The sequence below is a fragment of the Anneissia japonica genome, unplaced genomic scaffold, assembly GCF_011630105.1.
Source record: "Anneissia japonica isolate Jap-2015-1 unplaced genomic scaffold, ASM1163010v1 scaffold2994_len2133135_cov197, whole genome shotgun sequence".
Taxonomy (NCBI): Eukaryota; Metazoa; Echinodermata; class Crinoidea; order Comatulida; family Comatulidae; genus Anneissia; species Anneissia japonica.
Genome location: NW_022728550.1, coordinates 1,673,379 through 1,692,652, shown reverse-complemented (window position 1 = coordinate 1,692,652; position 19,274 = coordinate 1,673,379). Strand labels below are relative to the sequence as shown.

At 33.8% G+C, this 19,274-nt stretch overlaps 1 protein-coding gene across 2 annotated transcripts in view; it reads right to left on the bottom strand.

Moving 5' to 3' along the window:
* Positions 1-2,846: 2,846 nt before the first annotated feature.
* The window catches only part of LOC117114303 (small subunit processome component 20 homolog), a 33,400-nt gene continuing 16,972 nt past the window's right edge, over positions 2,847-19,274 (bottom strand). For both annotated transcript variants that reach the window (XM_033257937.1, XM_033257938.1), the window contains exons 25-44: positions 18,958-19,067; positions 17,897-18,102; positions 17,588-17,727; positions 16,399-16,555; positions 15,427-15,525; positions 14,978-15,145; positions 13,443-13,609; positions 12,274-12,421; positions 11,852-11,968; positions 10,608-10,778; positions 10,192-10,323; positions 9,160-9,270; positions 8,841-8,990; positions 8,479-8,598; positions 7,544-7,738; positions 7,099-7,249; positions 6,381-6,706; positions 5,432-5,804; positions 4,428-4,573; positions 2,847-3,818 (exon numbers count right to left, since the gene is read on the bottom strand). In XM_033257937.1, coding sequence (XP_033113828.1) covers positions 3,675-3,818; positions 4,428-4,573; positions 5,432-5,804; positions 6,381-6,706; positions 7,099-7,249; positions 7,544-7,738; positions 8,479-8,598; positions 8,841-8,990; positions 9,160-9,270; positions 10,192-10,323; positions 10,608-10,778; positions 11,852-11,968; positions 12,274-12,421; positions 13,443-13,609; positions 14,978-15,145; positions 15,427-15,525; positions 16,399-16,555; positions 17,588-17,727; positions 17,897-18,102; positions 18,958-19,067 — 3,331 coding nt within the window. In that variant the 3' untranslated portion in view covers positions 2,847-3,674. The remainder of the gene's footprint in view (positions 3,819-4,427; positions 4,574-5,431; positions 5,805-6,380; positions 6,707-7,098; positions 7,250-7,543; positions 7,739-8,478; positions 8,599-8,840; positions 8,991-9,159; positions 9,271-10,191; positions 10,324-10,607; positions 10,779-11,851; positions 11,969-12,273; positions 12,422-13,442; positions 13,610-14,977; positions 15,146-15,426; positions 15,526-16,398; positions 16,556-17,587; positions 17,728-17,896; positions 18,103-18,957; positions 19,068-19,274) is intronic.

Here is a 19,274-nt window from a genome sequence, read left to right as displayed (position 1 = left end):
ACAGTGAATATGAAAAATAATCTTTACAACAATGATGAGGCTGATTTAGCATTGCTATTATACTACTTACTTTAACCCCAATGCAGGCCCACCAAGAGAGGAAACTGTAACAGGGACAAGAAGAATCGTTCTACAAAGCGTGCACATCTAATCCGTATCCATCAGCATCAAAACAATCATTTGGCCCATTGACCCAAAACTAGGATGTTTAACAGGACTGGCGTAATATGCCGACTACCTATTGAAATCAGACGAATATTCAAAAGAAATAATATCTGGTGTAACATAGCCGATTAAAATACAGTAATAATGACGTCGATATATTGTCCATACAATACACCCACTTCTTCCCCCCTCCCTCCTATCCACCACACACACTCGCAAAATAGTACGTGGATCACAATGGTTAGTAGTGTAACATAAACGATTGCAATACACATGTAATAATGGATCTTGGTAGATAAAATGTTTGCTTTAAGCCTACAATTCCCAGTGTCTTGGGCTAAAATACAGTAACATAAAAATGCTATTTTCTCAAGAATAAAAATGATGTCACATATGCTATTGCTGCCAATGCATAAACAATAGCTGCGTTTTAGAAATTCTTTTATACTAAATTCAAATACAACTTAAAATTTACTATGAGTGTGTATTTATCAGTCTTTTAATTAAATTTAGAAAGTTTTTGATTTTTATTTGAATAATATTAATGATGTACAATTTTAACATTGTAATAATTATCCTGTAAATATAATGATATAGTACATAATATGCAGTACCATAATAATTCAATTCTGTAAATATATTTATAAGGTATTTTTGTAATAGAATAAGTCTAATTTGTATTTTTATATAAATATTACAATTAATTATGATGTGCAATATTAATAATCTCAATCCCGTAGGCCTACTTTACTGTAAATACAAATTTAATAATAATAATGTAATAATGAATTTATAACTATTAGGAATTCAAATTTATACTGAACCGTTTTTATAGATTGTCTTATTTATATTTTTATAGTTAATTGTTCAATTATAATTATGACTTTTGAATTGATATATTGATATATATAGGCTCTACTAGTACGTAATGATCAATTATTGTGGTATTCATTACATTATCTGACTTGTTTATGTATTCCCTGATCATACCAAGGGCGGTGATTTTTACCCAAACTGTTTAGCGAGTGCCTGCTAAGGGCGGAATTTTTCACGTTTTCAAGTAAAAAAACCAAAAAAATATGGTCCGTTTACAACACGAACTAACTTTACTATGGGCTTAGTCGACTGGTTTACTTCGTTGAGTACGAATTTTCGTTGAGTATTATTTTCATTCGACTGGTTCGTAAAATAGACTTCGTTGACAACGAAAATTAACGTATCCAGAATGCGTTAATCAGCATTAAGTTATGCACGTGACCAAAAAAATATGGCCGATCGGTCAGTTTAGCAACAACATTTGCGTTAATATAATTTAGATTAAATTTCAGAAAATTAAAATTATAATATTTACCCACATTGAAGTCAAAAAGTAATTGTAGGCTAACAGACAACTGGATGAAAAATATTTTTTTTTACTAACAACCCATACTGCCACAAACTGAAGCAATCTTGATTACACAGCATGTATCGCGGTAACTATGCAGCCATTTTGTTTTTTCCGAGTATTTACAAGTTTTCTATTCAACTGGTCATCTTCATTAAGTAGGATTTTACCGTTGCGTAGGTGGGCGTTGTCAAAGAACTACCAGTCGAATATGGCCATTGTCTTACGGTGCTAAGGCTCTGTTCACACTCGCAGAGTTTTAGGTGACAAATATCCATGACCTGCACACGTATATGATGATGTCATATCACGCACATATATGGGCTAATATCTAGCCAGGCACACACACTGTGTCTTTCAACAAATCCCTCTGAGTGCTAGATGGCTCGATGCCTAATAACGCCTAATAATGAGACTTGGTTTATAGGTGATTTTATTGTTTTCAGGTCATGCTTGTGGATGACAATCACAAAAAACTCATACTCCCACAATCCAAAGCAGCCTTGATTACGCAGTGTGTATCGCGGTAACTATGCAGCCATTTTGTTTTGTTGAGTTTTTACCATAGGTCGTCTTCGTTTAAGTAAGATTTTACCACTCCGCGCCGGTGGGTGTGGTTTAACGAAGAACGGCTAGTCGAATATGACCTATTTCTAGTAAATGCTAGCAAAGAGTATAAAACTGCAAGAGGTCCGACTGCCCTTATTTGGTATACAGGCAATGGAACGTTAAAAAGTACTCCCACGAAGGGGCGTGTCCTTTGTAAGAACGTAAAAGGTGTTCGTATCGAACGCGTGCCGCGTTTCGAATTCTAGCATAGACGCGCACCACGCGTTCGATATGAATGCACTTTCTTTGAACGTTCTTTTAAATGCCACGCCCTTTCTGGGTAGTACTTTTTGAAATAGGATTGCGTTCCAAAGAATCACCGGCAGTCGGACCTCTTGCAGTTTTATACTCTTTGACGCTAGCCTCTCATTGGCCGTATTCGACTGGTCGTTCTTCGTCAAACCACGCCTACCTGCGCAATAGTGGTACAATCACACTTAACGATCTAAGCGGAGGTCCAAGAGCCTAAATTAAAAAACAAAACAACTACTGTAAATGTTTTTGTGTCTTTGTATGTGTACCGGTTTGAAAACATTGAGTGCTGGTTTCACTCTCCCTGACATGTCAGTCATTTTGTTTTTGTATATACAGACATTTATAATTGTTTATATGCTAGGCATGTACTGGCGACACTGTAAAAATCTTGATACAGAAACTAAGTTACATGTTAGACATAACTCTCACAATATTGCCTGTTTTCAGTACCCTATTAAAAATTATTTATTCATAGATTTTCTTACAATATAATACACTAACTGAAAATACAAATAAAATTTTATTGGTGAATATAAAATGCTTCAAATTTATGGATGAAAAATACCTATCTTTGAAGATTAAAGGCAGCGGAGGGCGTAATAAAAATAAAGAAAAACCAAATACTAGTGTTGCATTGGCATATCGTTTCAACACTGATTGAAAATCATGGCTACTGTAGGCCTAGTCATATGTAGTAAAAGATTGAGACAAAATCATCACATAATTTACCCATCTCCATGAACCAAAAAATGACTAACATAAGCCTGATACTATTTATTGGATATCTCTTGGGTAGAATGATGTAATGAATAGAGAACATGTTGGCACATTATCCTAAACACTACAGCACAGTACTAACCTTTCCCATTTCAGCACCTAATATTTTGATCAAGGAAAAAAAAGAACTGTAAAGGGAAGGTAAGCTGAAACTAATCATCATAATGTTTGCATTACATTTTTACCCTTTTGCCTAATGTCTACTAGGATTTCAATACTAAAGTTCATCAAACACAATCAAATTTTGTTAATTTCAACTGCCAGTGTGCAAATAAATGTATTGATCATATATAGCAACCAACGCCTTTAAATAAAGCAATTAGTATAGTAATATTTTTTGCACTAGAGAAAATTATGATACTTAAGTTTCATTAATCTAACCTCCATTCAATAATTTCTTCTAGTGAATGATATACAACTATATTCATTGCTTAGTAGTATCTCATTGCTCTATTTTACTGATTATACTTAAATACGTAAATTATTAGAATTTGTTGCGGTTTTTCATTTTCATTTTTTTGGCCTGATAAGTAGGCCTAAGCGAAGATAATTTCCGCTTTTTGGACTCCTTCTTGTTCAGTTGTTTCTTCATCCGCCGCTTGGCTGCTGTCTCTGGGTTTGCAACAGCCTAAAGGTGGAAATGAAAGAGATATAAATACCAATATGCATGTTGCAGTCTAAAAATCATAGTATAACATAACAGGTAACTTACAGTAAATGACACGGTTATTGTTTAAATTAATTGATTGATGATGTCTGCTTCGGAGAAAGAACAACTGTAGGTACCTTCCACTGACTGAGAGCAACAGGCTAATTCAAGGATGTTCAAAATATTTCAGTGGAGCACTGGTTGGCTGTTAATTCCTTTACGATAATACAGCAATAATAAATAGAATATGGGGCAATAATGTTTTTTTCTATTTCTTTAGTTTCTTATATTATAACAAACAGGAAGTACACTTGCAAATTCATAAACTAAGTACTGTATCTTGATAGGGTTTTTATTCATAAAAAAATCTTGGTGCAACTCTATATGAAACCAAAAACCTGGGACCGTTTTACCTTCATCAGGGATGATTAATTATGAATAGTGTTATTGTATGAATACACATTTATCATCACAAATTTAAGATTACTAGACCTGTCTATAACAACAGTTAATACATTTTGTCTGCACACTTTTAAATACTGATTTATTACTAATAGTATAAAATAATGTTTTTATCTCTAAACCAACCTCTAGAGCTCTTTTTTTCTTCCTGCCTTCTCTGATGGCATTCAGATCCTTCTGAACACTTGCATAAACCTTTGTGAAGGACTCAATACCCACCATTGTCTTCAGCATCTCCAAAACCTCCTGACAGAGTATCCGTAATTCTGAGTCTACAAAGAGGTTGAGATGGTGATGTTTATCATTATTATTAATACAGATCTTTTTCTAAATAAAGGCCCACTGCAAAAGAACCTCATTTAAGGACATAATTTATTAAGAAGAAATATGTTTTTGAACGACAAATGGCAGCTTAATATTTATCCGCGTTACCAGATCTCTAAAATTTTCGTCTCTTATTAGAATTAGCTCAATTTCATTGGTTAGTTTGATAGTCATTGCTTGCTAGCTCAGGCTTGATTTAATCTTAGTTAGAAATTTGAATACGTTGGAACTAGAACTAATTGAAGATCTAGTTCGAAGTTCGACTATAGTTTATTTTAAGAATATAGGTGTCAATTCATCCATGGTTCATTCCACTACAGCCAAATTTCATGGCTGAATATAATGAGAAAATTATATATAATAAAATGCATTTAGACTACCAACTGATAGTGATAGTAATAATAATAATGATGATAATACTATTAATAAGAACAGTAATAATAACAAATATATTAATAATAGTGATGATAATAATTGAAGTAAATAATACTGGCCAACCACACTGGAAACCTCTACCTCTGATGTCTACAATTGCAATCCCTAATTTCCCAGGGGTGAGACGATGGCACTCTGTAACCAATTGGCAAAATTATCTATGTCCATCAGAAAATTGAAAAACCAAAATCAGAGACACCACTGTGAATGGGCATTAGACATGACTCCACTCCCCAGAAAACTAATTTGTATGTTCTATTGTCAATTAATACATTTTAGTGACTTGCCACCAACTCCAAACTTAAGCAGCTTAGCCAACAATTTACTATCAAAAACTTTGTCAAATATGCTAGAAAATACAGTAGGTGTACCTGAATGTGACATTTTGTCTGAGACCTCTCTCATCATAGGTTTCATGATCTGTGGTAAGAATGGTCCAATATGCTCCTTTCCTAGATGCACACTCACTGCCCCCAGCCACTTAACCATGCATTTGCGCTTTAATGTCTTCTTGGGTGTCTTCACCAGCTCAGTTCGGCCAATGTGACATAACTTATTCATCAGCCATGTCAGTTCTGGTTTCTTAGTCTCTGGGTCACCAGGGTGTGTGGTGATGTTATCATTTTTAGTCCTGGCATCAACATTCTCTTGTGTTTTAGTTTTTGAATCAGGTACAAATTGCTCAAATTCATCTTTGGTGTATATGTGGATTACTCTTGCTATAAAGACCAAATTTTTGATTACCTAAAATAAAGAAGGTAGTATTAGAAATTCCCACTACTACTACTACTACTCAATTAAAAGTAACATTCATAATTTTTTCTATAAATATAAATACAAAAATACATAGGCACAAACACATAAGTCCATTCCTTTTATTAAAGTATATGCCAGTGATAGTATGTTGTATAAATCCTACATGCATGGAATATTGTGGCCAGGGCTTTTAGGGTGGAAAAACTTCGAGGCATGAATTCATTGTCTATGTCCTTTATCTACGTGTTAACCATGGGTAAATATGGCCAGGGCCATACATAGAGATGCAGGTTTGACGTATGGCCACATTGTGTCTTATCTACAACTTAAGCATGCACTACTGTGACACAAATGTTTAAATTGGATGAAGTTTTGAGACTAATTGCGTAAAAATTGTAGCATAATCTGGGAAATGCAAAACCACAAGTCAGGAGAAAACAATGATTTATTGCAGACATAATCAACATGCAATACAAACATAGCTATAAGATCATTCTGGTGAAGCTTTAAAAAAACTAATACCGTAAGCAATAACCATGAAACAAGCTCTAGGCAATGTGTTACCTGCTGTGATAATTCTTGATCAAGGAGATCAGACTTCAGTTGGGTACAAAATCTATAAGCAAGTTCTCTAAATCTTGCCTGGAAATTAGTAAGAATGTAATATTCCTCTTGTTTCTCCTCTTCCATTTGATTTGTCTGTTTTTCAAGTTTTGATTTTTGTTTCAGTTTCTTTTTCTTAATTGACTGATTGGAGTCTTCTAATTTAGGTGACTTTGCTATGGTGACGATTTCCTGTGGTTGCCAAGAAGCAAAGAGGATGCCAAAAAGTTGTGCAGATACTTGCCGCACCCATGCATGGGGGTGGAGAAGATGAGCTTCAACTGAAACTGCAAGTTAAAAGGGTCATGGATAAGGTTATTTTATTTAAAATATTACAAATAACAAGGTATATACCTTTTTTTAACTATTATAAATTTAAAAAAGGAAATAGAAATCAGGAATCAAAGCCAAAGGATAAAAATCGTAACATGTAACAAACGAAACGCAATATACAAAACTAAACAATAGGCGTATTCGACTGGTCCTTTTCCGAAGAGTGATTTACTACTCGGGTTGTGTTCGCGGTGCTTGTTAAAAAACAGTGAGGAGTTTGAGCCGTTCTTGTGAGGAGTTTGTGCTGCTCGTGCAACCAATCGAATACGACATGTGCAGTTTGAATAGAAAGAGCTGCTCAAAACAGACCAGTTGAATACGCCTAATGCAACTAAACTAAACATACCCCATATGGTGTTCATTGTTGCCTTGAATGTGTCCTTTCTCACAATACTGCACATATGTAACATCTTAGCAATTGTGCTGAGAAGATGGTAGAGCAGGTGGTCTAAGTCTTGATCCAACCTTGCATCATCATCGTCATCCACAAGCATGACCTGAAAGCAATGAAATTAACTATAAACCAAGTCTCATTATTAGGTCTTATTAGGCATATTTTTTGTAATTTATCATAGTCCAGAAAATGAATCAGGACTCTCTGCATTCACAGCTTCAATGTTATAAATTCTTAAAAGTATAATTTAAAAAAAAAGTATAATATTTCCTTGAGCATTGAGTATTATTTACCTGAATCTTCACAATTAGTATCACTTTCATTAAGATTTTCAATATACAGTATTTCAAGATTGTTAATACATTTCAAAAAATAAGAAACACCTTCATAAAGTTACCATCTTAAATCTTTGCTCTGATATTATTCTACCAATCAAAGGTAATGCCTCGGCTATTCTTCTATCAAAATCCACCCCCTCTGCTTCAATAAAGATACCACAGACTTGAGCTGCTAACCTCTGATGCATGACCTTCCTGTCATTCAACCAGTTAGTTACTATAGCAAAGAGACTGTCTCGCATTCCAACGTCAAGCTGAAATGAAATAACATATTTTTGTTTTGTATGAAATGTATGAGGTAAAAAAAAAAGGTTTCTTTAAAAATGTAATTTTTTTTCTAGCCATGTAGGAGTCGAATGTGAAAGGATCATTCATGTTCTAAAAGTTAGCATAGTTGATATAAAAACGATATATCAAAAGTTCAAAATTGTAGAAGATGCCCAAAACAAGGAAATTAAAACAATGTAGTCTACAAATGTGGACTCGCATGACAACCACTTCTTTTATGAAATATCAATTTTTTACCCAAACTGTTCGACAGCCGGGCTCCAATAAAAACTTGAAATTGAAATAGTTTGAAATAATGAAGTAAAGGATTATTAAATTCACACACAAGCTATACTACAATTTACTGTAAAGGGTCCCCTTGTCTGACCGCTCTTGTGACACACATAATTTATTACTAAATGCATAGGGGCCCCCAACACTTCTCGCCCTGGGTCCTGTGACTCATCGTTACGTCATTGATTGTAGTTAAGTCAGTGAGATGTATCAATAGGTTTTGTTTGGAATAACTTTTTGCAAGGGATGTAGAGGTAGAATATGCAATTATTTCTTAATTTCTTTGTATGGTATTTTTCAACTGTAAGATCAGAAAGTATATATTTTACCACCTCTGAAAATGTCAATGCCCTTATGTTATTTTTTGGCATCCCAATATTGCAAACTGAGTTTTCTTAGCATTAATTGACGGATTAGGTTAAAAAGTTGTTACCTTCTGTAAAAGTGCCTTGATGGCCAATGCAACAAGTTTTCGACATTTAGCTGATTCATCATTCACCAGTCTTGTTGACAAAGGAATGAAGAACAATCCATAGTTTTGATCCAGAGTTTTCTAATAAGCAAAATAAACATCAGAAACATTAGTAACAGGTTGAGACTGGGTACCAAATCTTTAATGATCATCAAGAACATTAATAATCCAAGATCACCAGCAACATCAGTAAGAAGTGGAGGCTAGGTCACAAATTACTAAATAATCCATTTTGCAAGTATAAACTGGGAGATTGATTGTTCAAATAAAACTGCAGATGGATTCAAAGTATGCTACGAAATTGTCCAAATAATAATTCTTACCTGTGGAAAAGATGAAAACATGGTGGCTAGCATCTCCAGAGCAGACACACGTCCATTCTCCTCATGGAATGACAACTGTCCTATGTAGAACTCTAGGTGGCGTTTTAACTTGTTACCAAGTGGATAGTCAAGTAAGAAATGAACTACAACCTGTAGAGTAGACACACACAAAAAGTAGGATCACCTATTTTTTCTTTATAAATTCAAGTCTACGTATGTGTGCATGCAGATATATGCTGTGGTTTGTGTCCTCTCTGTAATTATAGTCATGTAGTCTTTGTCTGTGGTAATGTTTGTGGAGGTAATTGCATCATCCTACCTGTCTACACTGTACTCTTACGGAGTGCATCTCACTCCTTATAGATAACTCTGCTACCTTCTTAATCACATCATGCATTTCTGGTACCATTAGCTGACGTGTTAAGATGGCCTGAAAATACAAAATTAATACTCAATACTATACAATAAAATAATATGATTAAAATTATAGGATCCTTTATATAATATTGTATGGATCAGCAATCATCTCTATGCATTTCTGAAAAAACGGTAATTTATTCTTTTTTAACATCCGGATTACTGTAAAACATTTCTACATAATTAAATGTCTCTATACCAACCTCACAATAGAATCTCAAGGAAGAGCATACAGTAGGGCATATGTCATCACAATCTGTATGTTAATGGATGGCATCCGTCACTACTAAAATTGACATAGTGTAATTTAATATAAAGGGGCGAAACACCTGCAACTAGAGGAGTCACTCCATCGAGTGCATATATCTGCCCTGTGCCAGGATACAGTACCAACAATACACAGGCTGTACCCCAATGGAACAATGGAATCACCAGTCCTATTAAAATTATTTTCTTTAGCGCTGCAGAATACCCTCAAGAAAATACTAGAATCGTCTGTCGTATTTAGACAGGTCCATTGTTTTCTTAGGTGTTGCCAGAATATGTTGGGCAATTTCGTTATTTTCTTTTATTTTAATTGAATTTCTGTGAACCTGAACCTGTCCATTGACCTTTTCTTCCGAAAATTAAATGGCGTCTTTCTGCAATTATTATGTACCATTCCACTTAATTTTATGATTATCCATTCATTAGTTTTTGAGTAATCTTGCTAACAGACCGGCAGATAGACAGCCCAACAGACAGACAGACAGCAGTGAAATGAATACCTTGGCGGTGGTAACCCAGTAGTGACCAAACAGTAATTGGACTATGCCTAATGAGGGTTAAGACAGGACCTAAAATTCTCAAAATTATTGAGTAGGTTATTTTGCTTAGTGCCTAATAGCTATAAAATGCCTTTGTGTCATAAAAACCTGAGTATTTATTTTCTTACCTTGAGTAGTGAAAAGGCTGTAGCTTGCCTTGTGTGGTCATGAATGTCCTCTTCCACATAGCTTAACAATACCTGAAGCTGCTCATCTGTGATTTGTTGGCCTTTGCCATCATGGACTAAAACAGTGACAGCCTGAAAAAACCACATTTTTATAAATTTAACAACCAAGAAGACATAAACTAAATGATTCACTGACTATTCACAAATAATAAAATATGAGTATGGCGACTACGACAAAGTAAATGAAAACATTGGGATCAGAGTAATTTAGAATATCAAAAGGATTGACTGGATAGGCTAGACTTACATAGTGTAATATTATTTTTCCAGCCCTGGTATTGGAGGTCAAGAAATTCATCGCATTAATCTAAACTATTTCAATTCAAGTACAACTTTTCTAGTTTACTATTACGTACCTTAAAACATGCAACCACTAGTTCAAAGTTCTCACCCTTGCCAGCTCCTGGGTGTGCATAGTTCCTTAACAGGATGAACAACTGATGGTTTACCTTGCTCAAGTTTGATTCCCAAGATGGAAGTGGGAACTTTAAAAGGCGAGAGAAACACCTGAGAGCACATGTTATCATCTGAAACAAATATCAAAAACGGATTATTTTAACCATGTTTTAACCATACATTCAATGCTGATACAACACGATATATATTTTATTTTCCCCTTGATGAAATTCATTGGTAGATGCATTGTTCCCAACAATATCAAGAATCAATGAACCTAACCAAACTAGGCATTATGGGGTAAAAACGTTACTCCAAGGTCCTAATGGCCGCATACGCCTACAGTACCTACAGTATAACCAATCTATGTATTTTGGGATAGGGATATTATGACCTAATAACCCACATATCCCACCATAACTGACATTCTGAAACTTAAAACTAAATATCAGATCCATGGTAAATTCTCACAGATGACAAAAATTATTCCTGTATCTGCTTGTTTTACATGGAATTGCCTACAAGACGTTTACCAGAACTATGACCAGGTGTAGTGTGAATTTAGCAGGTGACAAGTATTGCTCATAATCATTTTCTTTATTTTTATAGGGTTTTCTCTATACTGTATTTTGTTAATGGTTGATATATTCCCAATTATTTCGCAGGCAGATCGTTCTTCAATCAGCATTTTTGATACAACACATTTAAAGGTCAGAATACTCTCAATAATGCTTTTTTAACAATGCAGCACCTACTATGAAGAAGTACTGATTTACTTATTTTGTTTAATGTCCCATCCGAAGCACAAGGTAAGCAGAAAACAAATTTTTACGCAATGGTATACATACGTACAGCACTGGCAGATCTCAAACTTACCCTCTATACAACATAACAATTAACATGTCAAATTTGATATGGTTTAAAAAAATTCACTTGTGGTTTGAAAATGCAACTGGAAGGTCAATTTTAAGTTTAGTGGCAATGAAGAGAACTTGAGGATATTCAACCAGTAACTACAATACAGAGGACGAAATTGAGTGCATTTGTAAGGGACTGGACATTGGTGCAAGAGAGATCAAATATAAAACCTCCCAATGCCATTCTTGCTTGTGCCTTTAAGACATTTTGCTAATAATTACCTGCCACAGATTTTTGGTTATTTAACAAGAACCTAATGTTACAATAATCAGTAAATAAAATATACCTTGGTGTATCTGGAATTCAAGCATTCTACCAAAAGGACAACAAACGGATCAAGCATCTGAATGTGTTTGGTGTTGGCAGCACTGTACTTGAATTTCTTCAGTGACAGGTAGAATAACTGAATAAAAATTGTTATTTAGGATTTATTATAAATGGAACTACAAGTCATCCTCCAATTACAGACCACATCCAATTACAGACCTTATTTTTACATACAGTACACCCTCCAATTCGAGACCCCTCTAATTGCAAGACTGCTCCAAATTGAAACTACTTCCTTCAAGAGCCAAATAAAAATCATCAATCTTTTAACGCAAAGCTAACTGAAGTGGAAACCAAAGTGGAGAGCGAACTGTGTTTAAAATCACTTGCAATTAAATAAAATTAAAAAAAAACACATATGCATCAAAATGTTTCACTCACCTGGAGACCAAATTCAACAATGATGTGCACGTTTGTCTTTAAGCTCATTTGTGGGTGTTTTTGGCTTCTTTTTGGAGTTTCTGGTAGTAAGTATGTGCTAAGTGGCTGTAGGCGTGAGTCACGTACCCCCTTAATGTTGCTCTTTGCTCTATATTAACAAATTGAAAAAAATGGAAAAATTCCAAATATTACAATCATACCATCATGTTGGTTTTTTCTATATTTTAATTCTTTATTTGGTCATCTTCAATCCCGATAGTGTAGAAACCTGGTCAAATTTCCCCATAATGGATTTTAAGGTCCATATCAAATTTCCTATGCTTATATATGGCCTTGATGTGATGTCATCATCATATTTAGGCATAATTTTGTCAAATAATATTTGATAGTGTGACCAGTGCTTAAGTTAATCACTCCAATAATATTAAAGGTTTAAACTAAATTAGATTATGGTAATTGCCAAAATACCATAGTGCCATAGGTAGTAGAAAATATCTAGGTGCCAGAAACAACCATAAAACATATAGGCTATTATAGGCGAGACTATTTTAATCCCTTGTTTAGCAAACCCTCTACCTGGCAATAATGATGATTTCAAATAAAATTAAAATTATATTTTTGGCAAGTTAGCGCAACTATAAAAGAATAGAAATTTCAGAAAATTTATTTTTTTAAATTTATTTTTTATCTTGCCCACCACTGCCTTAACTCTCCAAAAAATAAGATATCTATATTTTTTCTGTAATTATATAAATTTGAAGCATTTATCAATCCCATTACTACACTGTTTACATTCCCCAATAACACTTTATTTTCTCCTCCGCCTGGATACTTTTTGTCTTCTTGCCATGCAAACCTCGAAAATTATTTAGATTAGATTACAATTAAATTCCTATGAATGCTAAATTAAGGTAGCATGATTACTGGATTAGATTATCATGTTTCTATTGAAGATCAAGAAAAAATTCTCTTATCTTGAGCTGGCAATTGGATTATCAAGAAAAGTATGATAGACTGCAGCACAAAAAATTGTTCTTGGCCTGCTAACATGGGGTTTAGTTGAATCACAATAAACGAATCCGTTTTTTATGGACCCCACTTCTACTGCCATAAGAATTGTTCTTTCTTCTACTTTAGATTACTATACAGAAATTGCTAGATTAAATTACTGTATTTGTTCTGTCACAAGCGGTAGACTCTCCGTGGCTAGACCATGAATGAATATCAACATTGCTGAGTCAGGAATCCCTGAATTCTCAAGAAAGCCAATCTCCAGTCTGCGGAGGACTTCCTGTACCTTCAAAATCACATGATGAGAATGGGTATTATCTAGTACCTAAAAACAGATTAAAAAAAAAAAACTGAATTAGTAACTATATGTCATTAAAAAATTATCAGTTGCATACACATCAGATGCAGTGAGTACCCGGGTTAATGTGTACATTTCTTTATGTAGAAAAACATTCTCTTTCTTTCACTCCATTTCAAATCTATTGGGTTAAAATTAACATTTCAATAAGCCAACTTGCATTCAATGTACACAGCAAATTTGAGAATTTTACAAACACCAAAATTGATCGAGTGGTAGTTAATTATCGTGGTAGTTAATTATTGTGAAGAAACTGCCAACTATTGGCTGTGTTTTGATGGTATACTCAACAGCTTTTAGATTTAAACTGAAATCATCATTATGTATGTTCAAGGGTGAAAACAAATTTTTAAAAGAGATTAAATTTTAAAACAAAAATCCTGTACCCTTTTTGTGTGTAACGTTTACACAGAGGTCATGACAATATGCACATTTGTGTTCATCATATTTTTATTATCCAATCCTCACATCTTTTATTAACCATAGAGATGATATCCTTGATTTACCTAGATGAAGTAGACAGTTAATCTTTTTAAATATGGCAAATGCCAAAAGTGATTTTAACACTAGGACCAAAATTATAGCTGGATATCACTTAACCCCAACTACACAGCTGATGTTATGCTTCTACCAAACCATAGTCAACCAAAAACAGTGTAATGTACTGTCAACTGTTTTGGGATAGAAAAACACAAGTAAGCAGGTCTGTGCAATAACATGAATTTTAGACATATTGACTCTTAATGACAGGTTTGAACATACAAGATTATTGAATGGCTAGTCCCTGGTGACCTTGCTAGTAATTGTACTTGTTTTGGGGCCAGGGGCTCACCCAGTACAATTAATTGCATGATATGCCATTTAGATACATTGTGTATGGTCAAGTACTATAACTGACTATTCATTGCACAACTTCTGTAACATAAAAAGAGAAAGTAATTATCATAACAACAATTATGATGAATTACTTTCCCAAGATAACATAGACAATTTTACCCTTGTACTCAGTACAAACAGTCAACATCAATAAAATAATAAACGGTCTACTTTCACAATCAAAAGAATACACTGTAGTTGTAGCATTTGAAATCAGGAACAGGACTGAAGTTAAGCCTATACCTGTGCTGTTAAATGCAGTAATCTAGCATCGGGACCACAAGAGACACTTTGAGAAAACAGTACTCTTGTAATTGGAGGATGCAACAAACTCTCTGTGGCTAGACCATGAATGAATATCAACATTGCTAAATCAGTTTTTCACAAACTTAAATATACAAGAATGCCATCAGCATCTTAATGAACAGTGTGGTTATTATAAACTAAATACATACATACCTCTTTCAGAGGAAGAATCAATGGTGTGAGTGAGCTCTGACTTATTTTTTGTGATACAAGTTGGTAAGAATCATAACTTTTTGTTGATTTTGCTTCAAGGAGTTTGACCACAATTCCTGCAACATCCTTTTCCTCAGCAACGTCACCAAACAGTTCACTATTGAATACCTTAAGAAATATTGAAAAATTCTCTAAATTACAAAACTTTCTAAATCTGGTAGGTGTTTTGAATTCAGAACAGGTTTATAGGTATACCTATAATACAATCTCATTATACCAGTTTTGTTTAATTTCAATTCAATTTAATTTATTCAAAATATACCCCCACCCAGGGGAATAAAAATACAAAAAGTTAAAAGTACATGAAATACATTTAAAGTTCACAATTAAAAATGAAAACTAAATACAGAACAAACATGCATCCAGAATTCATTTTTCAGTTATAATACCTCAGTTAGGTCTTGAATACAGCAGTCCAGATCACCAGGTTTCAGTTGATCAATCATGGTCCTTATTAATAAATTCACAGTGTAAGCCAATACATGCAACTGCAATTGATAAGAAGAAAAATTAATATAAATTATGATAATATGCATACATGTTTTAATTATTATAGTGAAAGTACAACCTTACATTATGTGCACCTCAGGACGTACTAATTGGTACCTTTATTACAGAAAATATATACACATAATTAACTGTACTTAGCAGAAATTGTTTTACACTAATGTAATAAATGATTTGTGACCTTTACTGTATGTTGTTCGGTATAGCGTTTAGAATTTGAAATAATATAATAGGACTATTATCTTGACGGTTTGTGAATTTTAGGTGATTTTGAATGTATGTTTAATTATTTTCATAGCTTTTTTTTTTAGTGAGAGTGTGTGTGTGTCCTGGTGTATATGTCTGTATGCTTTTAAATTATAAGTGAGTTTGTATGTTTGCTTTTTAAACTATTATTGACTATATTTTTATACCAATTTTATATTTTTTTGTATTTAAGTGTTTGCTGTATTGAAATGTAATGGTTAATTGATTGATAGGCTATATTTTTGTATACATTTTATATTTTTGTATTCAAGTGGGCCCCTGAACATCAGACATGTTCTGTTAGGGTCTCCAACTCAAGATATGGTTAATAAATAAATAAACTTCATCTTTGCTTATGCCATAAACAATTATGTGAAATAAACAATAATAGGCATCATATTGACCTACATAAATTTAATTTTAAAAATTTAAGAATTAAGTTAAACAAGATACTTATAGGTTTCATCTAGATCTAATAAATTTCAAATATTGCAATCAATATTACTTGTACAAGAAAAACAAAGCATTCTATTATATTTTATAGGTGAGCAGATGTAACTATGTACGTTATATTCATATTATTTATGCAATTGCATTCAAACATCTACCTGGTAACCCCTAGTGAGGGTTTGTTTGAGTTCCTTGATTATGAAACTGAAGTAGTTAACTCCAAGTGATTGCAGAATCTTCACCAATGTGTCACGTGTCACTTCTCTTATATCAAGCGAACGACTCTTAAGCATTTGGCAAACTTTAATCACAACACTAGATTAAGAAAACAAATATTTGATTGGTTGCTCTTCACTATTTTCCCCTTTGTCATAGTTTAATGGTTAATGTTAATGGTAGAAGAATAACCAATAACTCCCAGCGTCATTGTGCTGAATTGCGTAAGGGCGTGGTCTGTGACTACTGTAGCAACCGTAAGGAGGAGCTTAGTATCTTCATATTCACATCATCACACAATGACAGGGACTGAAATTAACCATAGCATCGGGTAACTCCTTATTCCTCCGAAAGATGTAAGATGTATGGGTTTTTTAAAGTGCACACAAGCCAGATGTGTATTCTGGATCTCCAAGTTAAGTCCTTATCCTAGAATACTTGGTTCTATCAACCAAACCCTGGGCAAGGAGCTTCTAGAACCTGCACTGATGATGTGGTTTAGTTAGCAATGCCCACTGCCTTACTCCTCATAGCCACTTGACAGTCTGTTACAGAAACTACAGAACGGTTGTACAGTATTTGTTATTTTTACTGTATTTGTCATCGTCGTTTTTATTTTTACTGTATTTTGTCATTGTCGTTTTTATGTAAACACCTGAGTTGACTAAATTATGTAGTATTGTATTATGTTAGCCCATTTACCATAGCCTGACTAACAGGTGGTCAGTACTAAAGTTCGACCAGTTGTGTTCAGTTACAATAAGAAGTTGAGAAAACATCTTGGAATGTATTATTGGTTAAATTGTTTGTTACTTGTTAAATTGTTTGTTACTTGTTAAACAAGTAACAAACAATTTAACCAACAACACTGACGATGACGACAGCATTCGTTCGGGGAGGCTAATTAAAAAATGAAATGCAAAGATACAAAACATCATATTTTTCAACCATGATTAGCTGTGCTTACAGCTTTTAGGCTGTAAAAATTAACTCAATAATATGAAAATAACCAGAATCATAAAAATATTAAAAGTTTATCTATTTCAACTTTTTTTAAACTGGGAAAGACAAAATAACATATTGCCAATTTTTCACAGGGTATTTTTAGTTAGTTAAATGAGTAGTACTTACTTTGGGAGGTACTGATGAAGCTCCTCCTCGGGCAGTGACTGCAATAACTTGACCATTGCCAGTGCAATTGGAACTCTCAGTACTTCATTGTCATCTGCCATGTTCTTCCTTACAGAACGATGTTCATCATCTGTGCGAACCTTGTGAAAATTTAAGAGCATGAGAGTTATCAATATAAATAATTATTTTTTCTCCAATATTCATTTTTATGTAGTGATACAGAATATAATAATTATGCAGACAAACAATCTCAAACAATTGTAAATAATTAGCATATTACTGAAAGTAAAATCAATTTTAAATTGATACCTTTCTTGTTATTGATTTAAATAACTGTGGCAGAATACTATTAGTTATTGTATGATGAATTCTGGATGCCAATGCAACTTCCTTTTTCATCTTCTCTTGGCTCTCATCTTTGATCTCTTCATCCTCTTCCTTTTCCCCTTCTACAGTTTCCAAAATCTTATCTTCTTTGATACTGTCATTTTTTATATCATCTGTTTTCTCAGCACCTGTACCAATTTCATAAGAGATGAGTTTAATGCAATATTCCTCTATATAGCATACACCAAATAACATAAACCATATGAATTCATTTATTTAAAGAAGAAAAAGGTGTAATCTTTGCTCTATGGGTTGAAGGCCTAAGAAGAATAAATAAAAGGAGCCTAGAATCCAGACAGTAAAATAGTGAGTATTAGTTCACGTTCTTAAATGACTATCTTATCTGTTTAACATTACCTACAAGCAGCATTTGAAATATTAAATGACATAAATACATACTTCCGATGGCGTTTTGCATCAGGAGAAATAATAAGATATGTTTGCCTTACCTGATGTGTTATAGGTACTGAATGATCTGAATTAGCATTGCAGTACCTGCTGCTATTTGGGGATCAGATTCATCACTAGCCACCAAGCGCAAGCTCGCTAGTCTAGTGGTTAAGACACCAGGCTAGTTATCTGGAGGTTGTGAGTTCAATTCCCACTCAAATTACTTGTCAGATTTTTTTTGCAATATCTGAAAATGTACTGAGCATTTAGTATATAACACGTCAGGTAAGGCAACATCACTTATTATTTCTCCAGACGCAAAACGCCATCGGAATTAGCAATGCAGAACCCGCTGCTATTTGTGGAATGGAGTAATCACCAGCCACCTAGCACAAGCTCGGTGGTCTAGTGGTTAAAACATCAGGCTAGTTACTCGGACGTCGTGGGTTCGATTTTTTTTCCGCAAGTATTTGGGAATGTACTGCGCATTCATAAAATGTCTGCTGGAGGGCAAAAATCATTTTGTATGAAATACATACTCTTGAACTAAATTAATACTTGTAGCCAATAATGTATAATTACCAGTTACTTACTTTCCATTACACCCTCTAGCTCTACCCCTTTCTTGAACATTATGCAACACTCTACACCTCTGGATAATGTCAGGTCAAAATGGAATGCATCTAAGACAGCAACCACCAATCTAAAAAAGAATACTTTCCATTTGTTTTCATCTTCATACAAAAAAAAAAAATCTTAACCAGACTTACTATGTCTGCTTGTACAACAAAACACAGGGCTTTTTCTCATTGCTATAATGAGAATTGAAGTTGAAATTGCAACAAAAGAAAAGTAGTTAAATGTATATAAAGTAAAAAAAACCCATGGAAACCCAAAATACTTATACAGT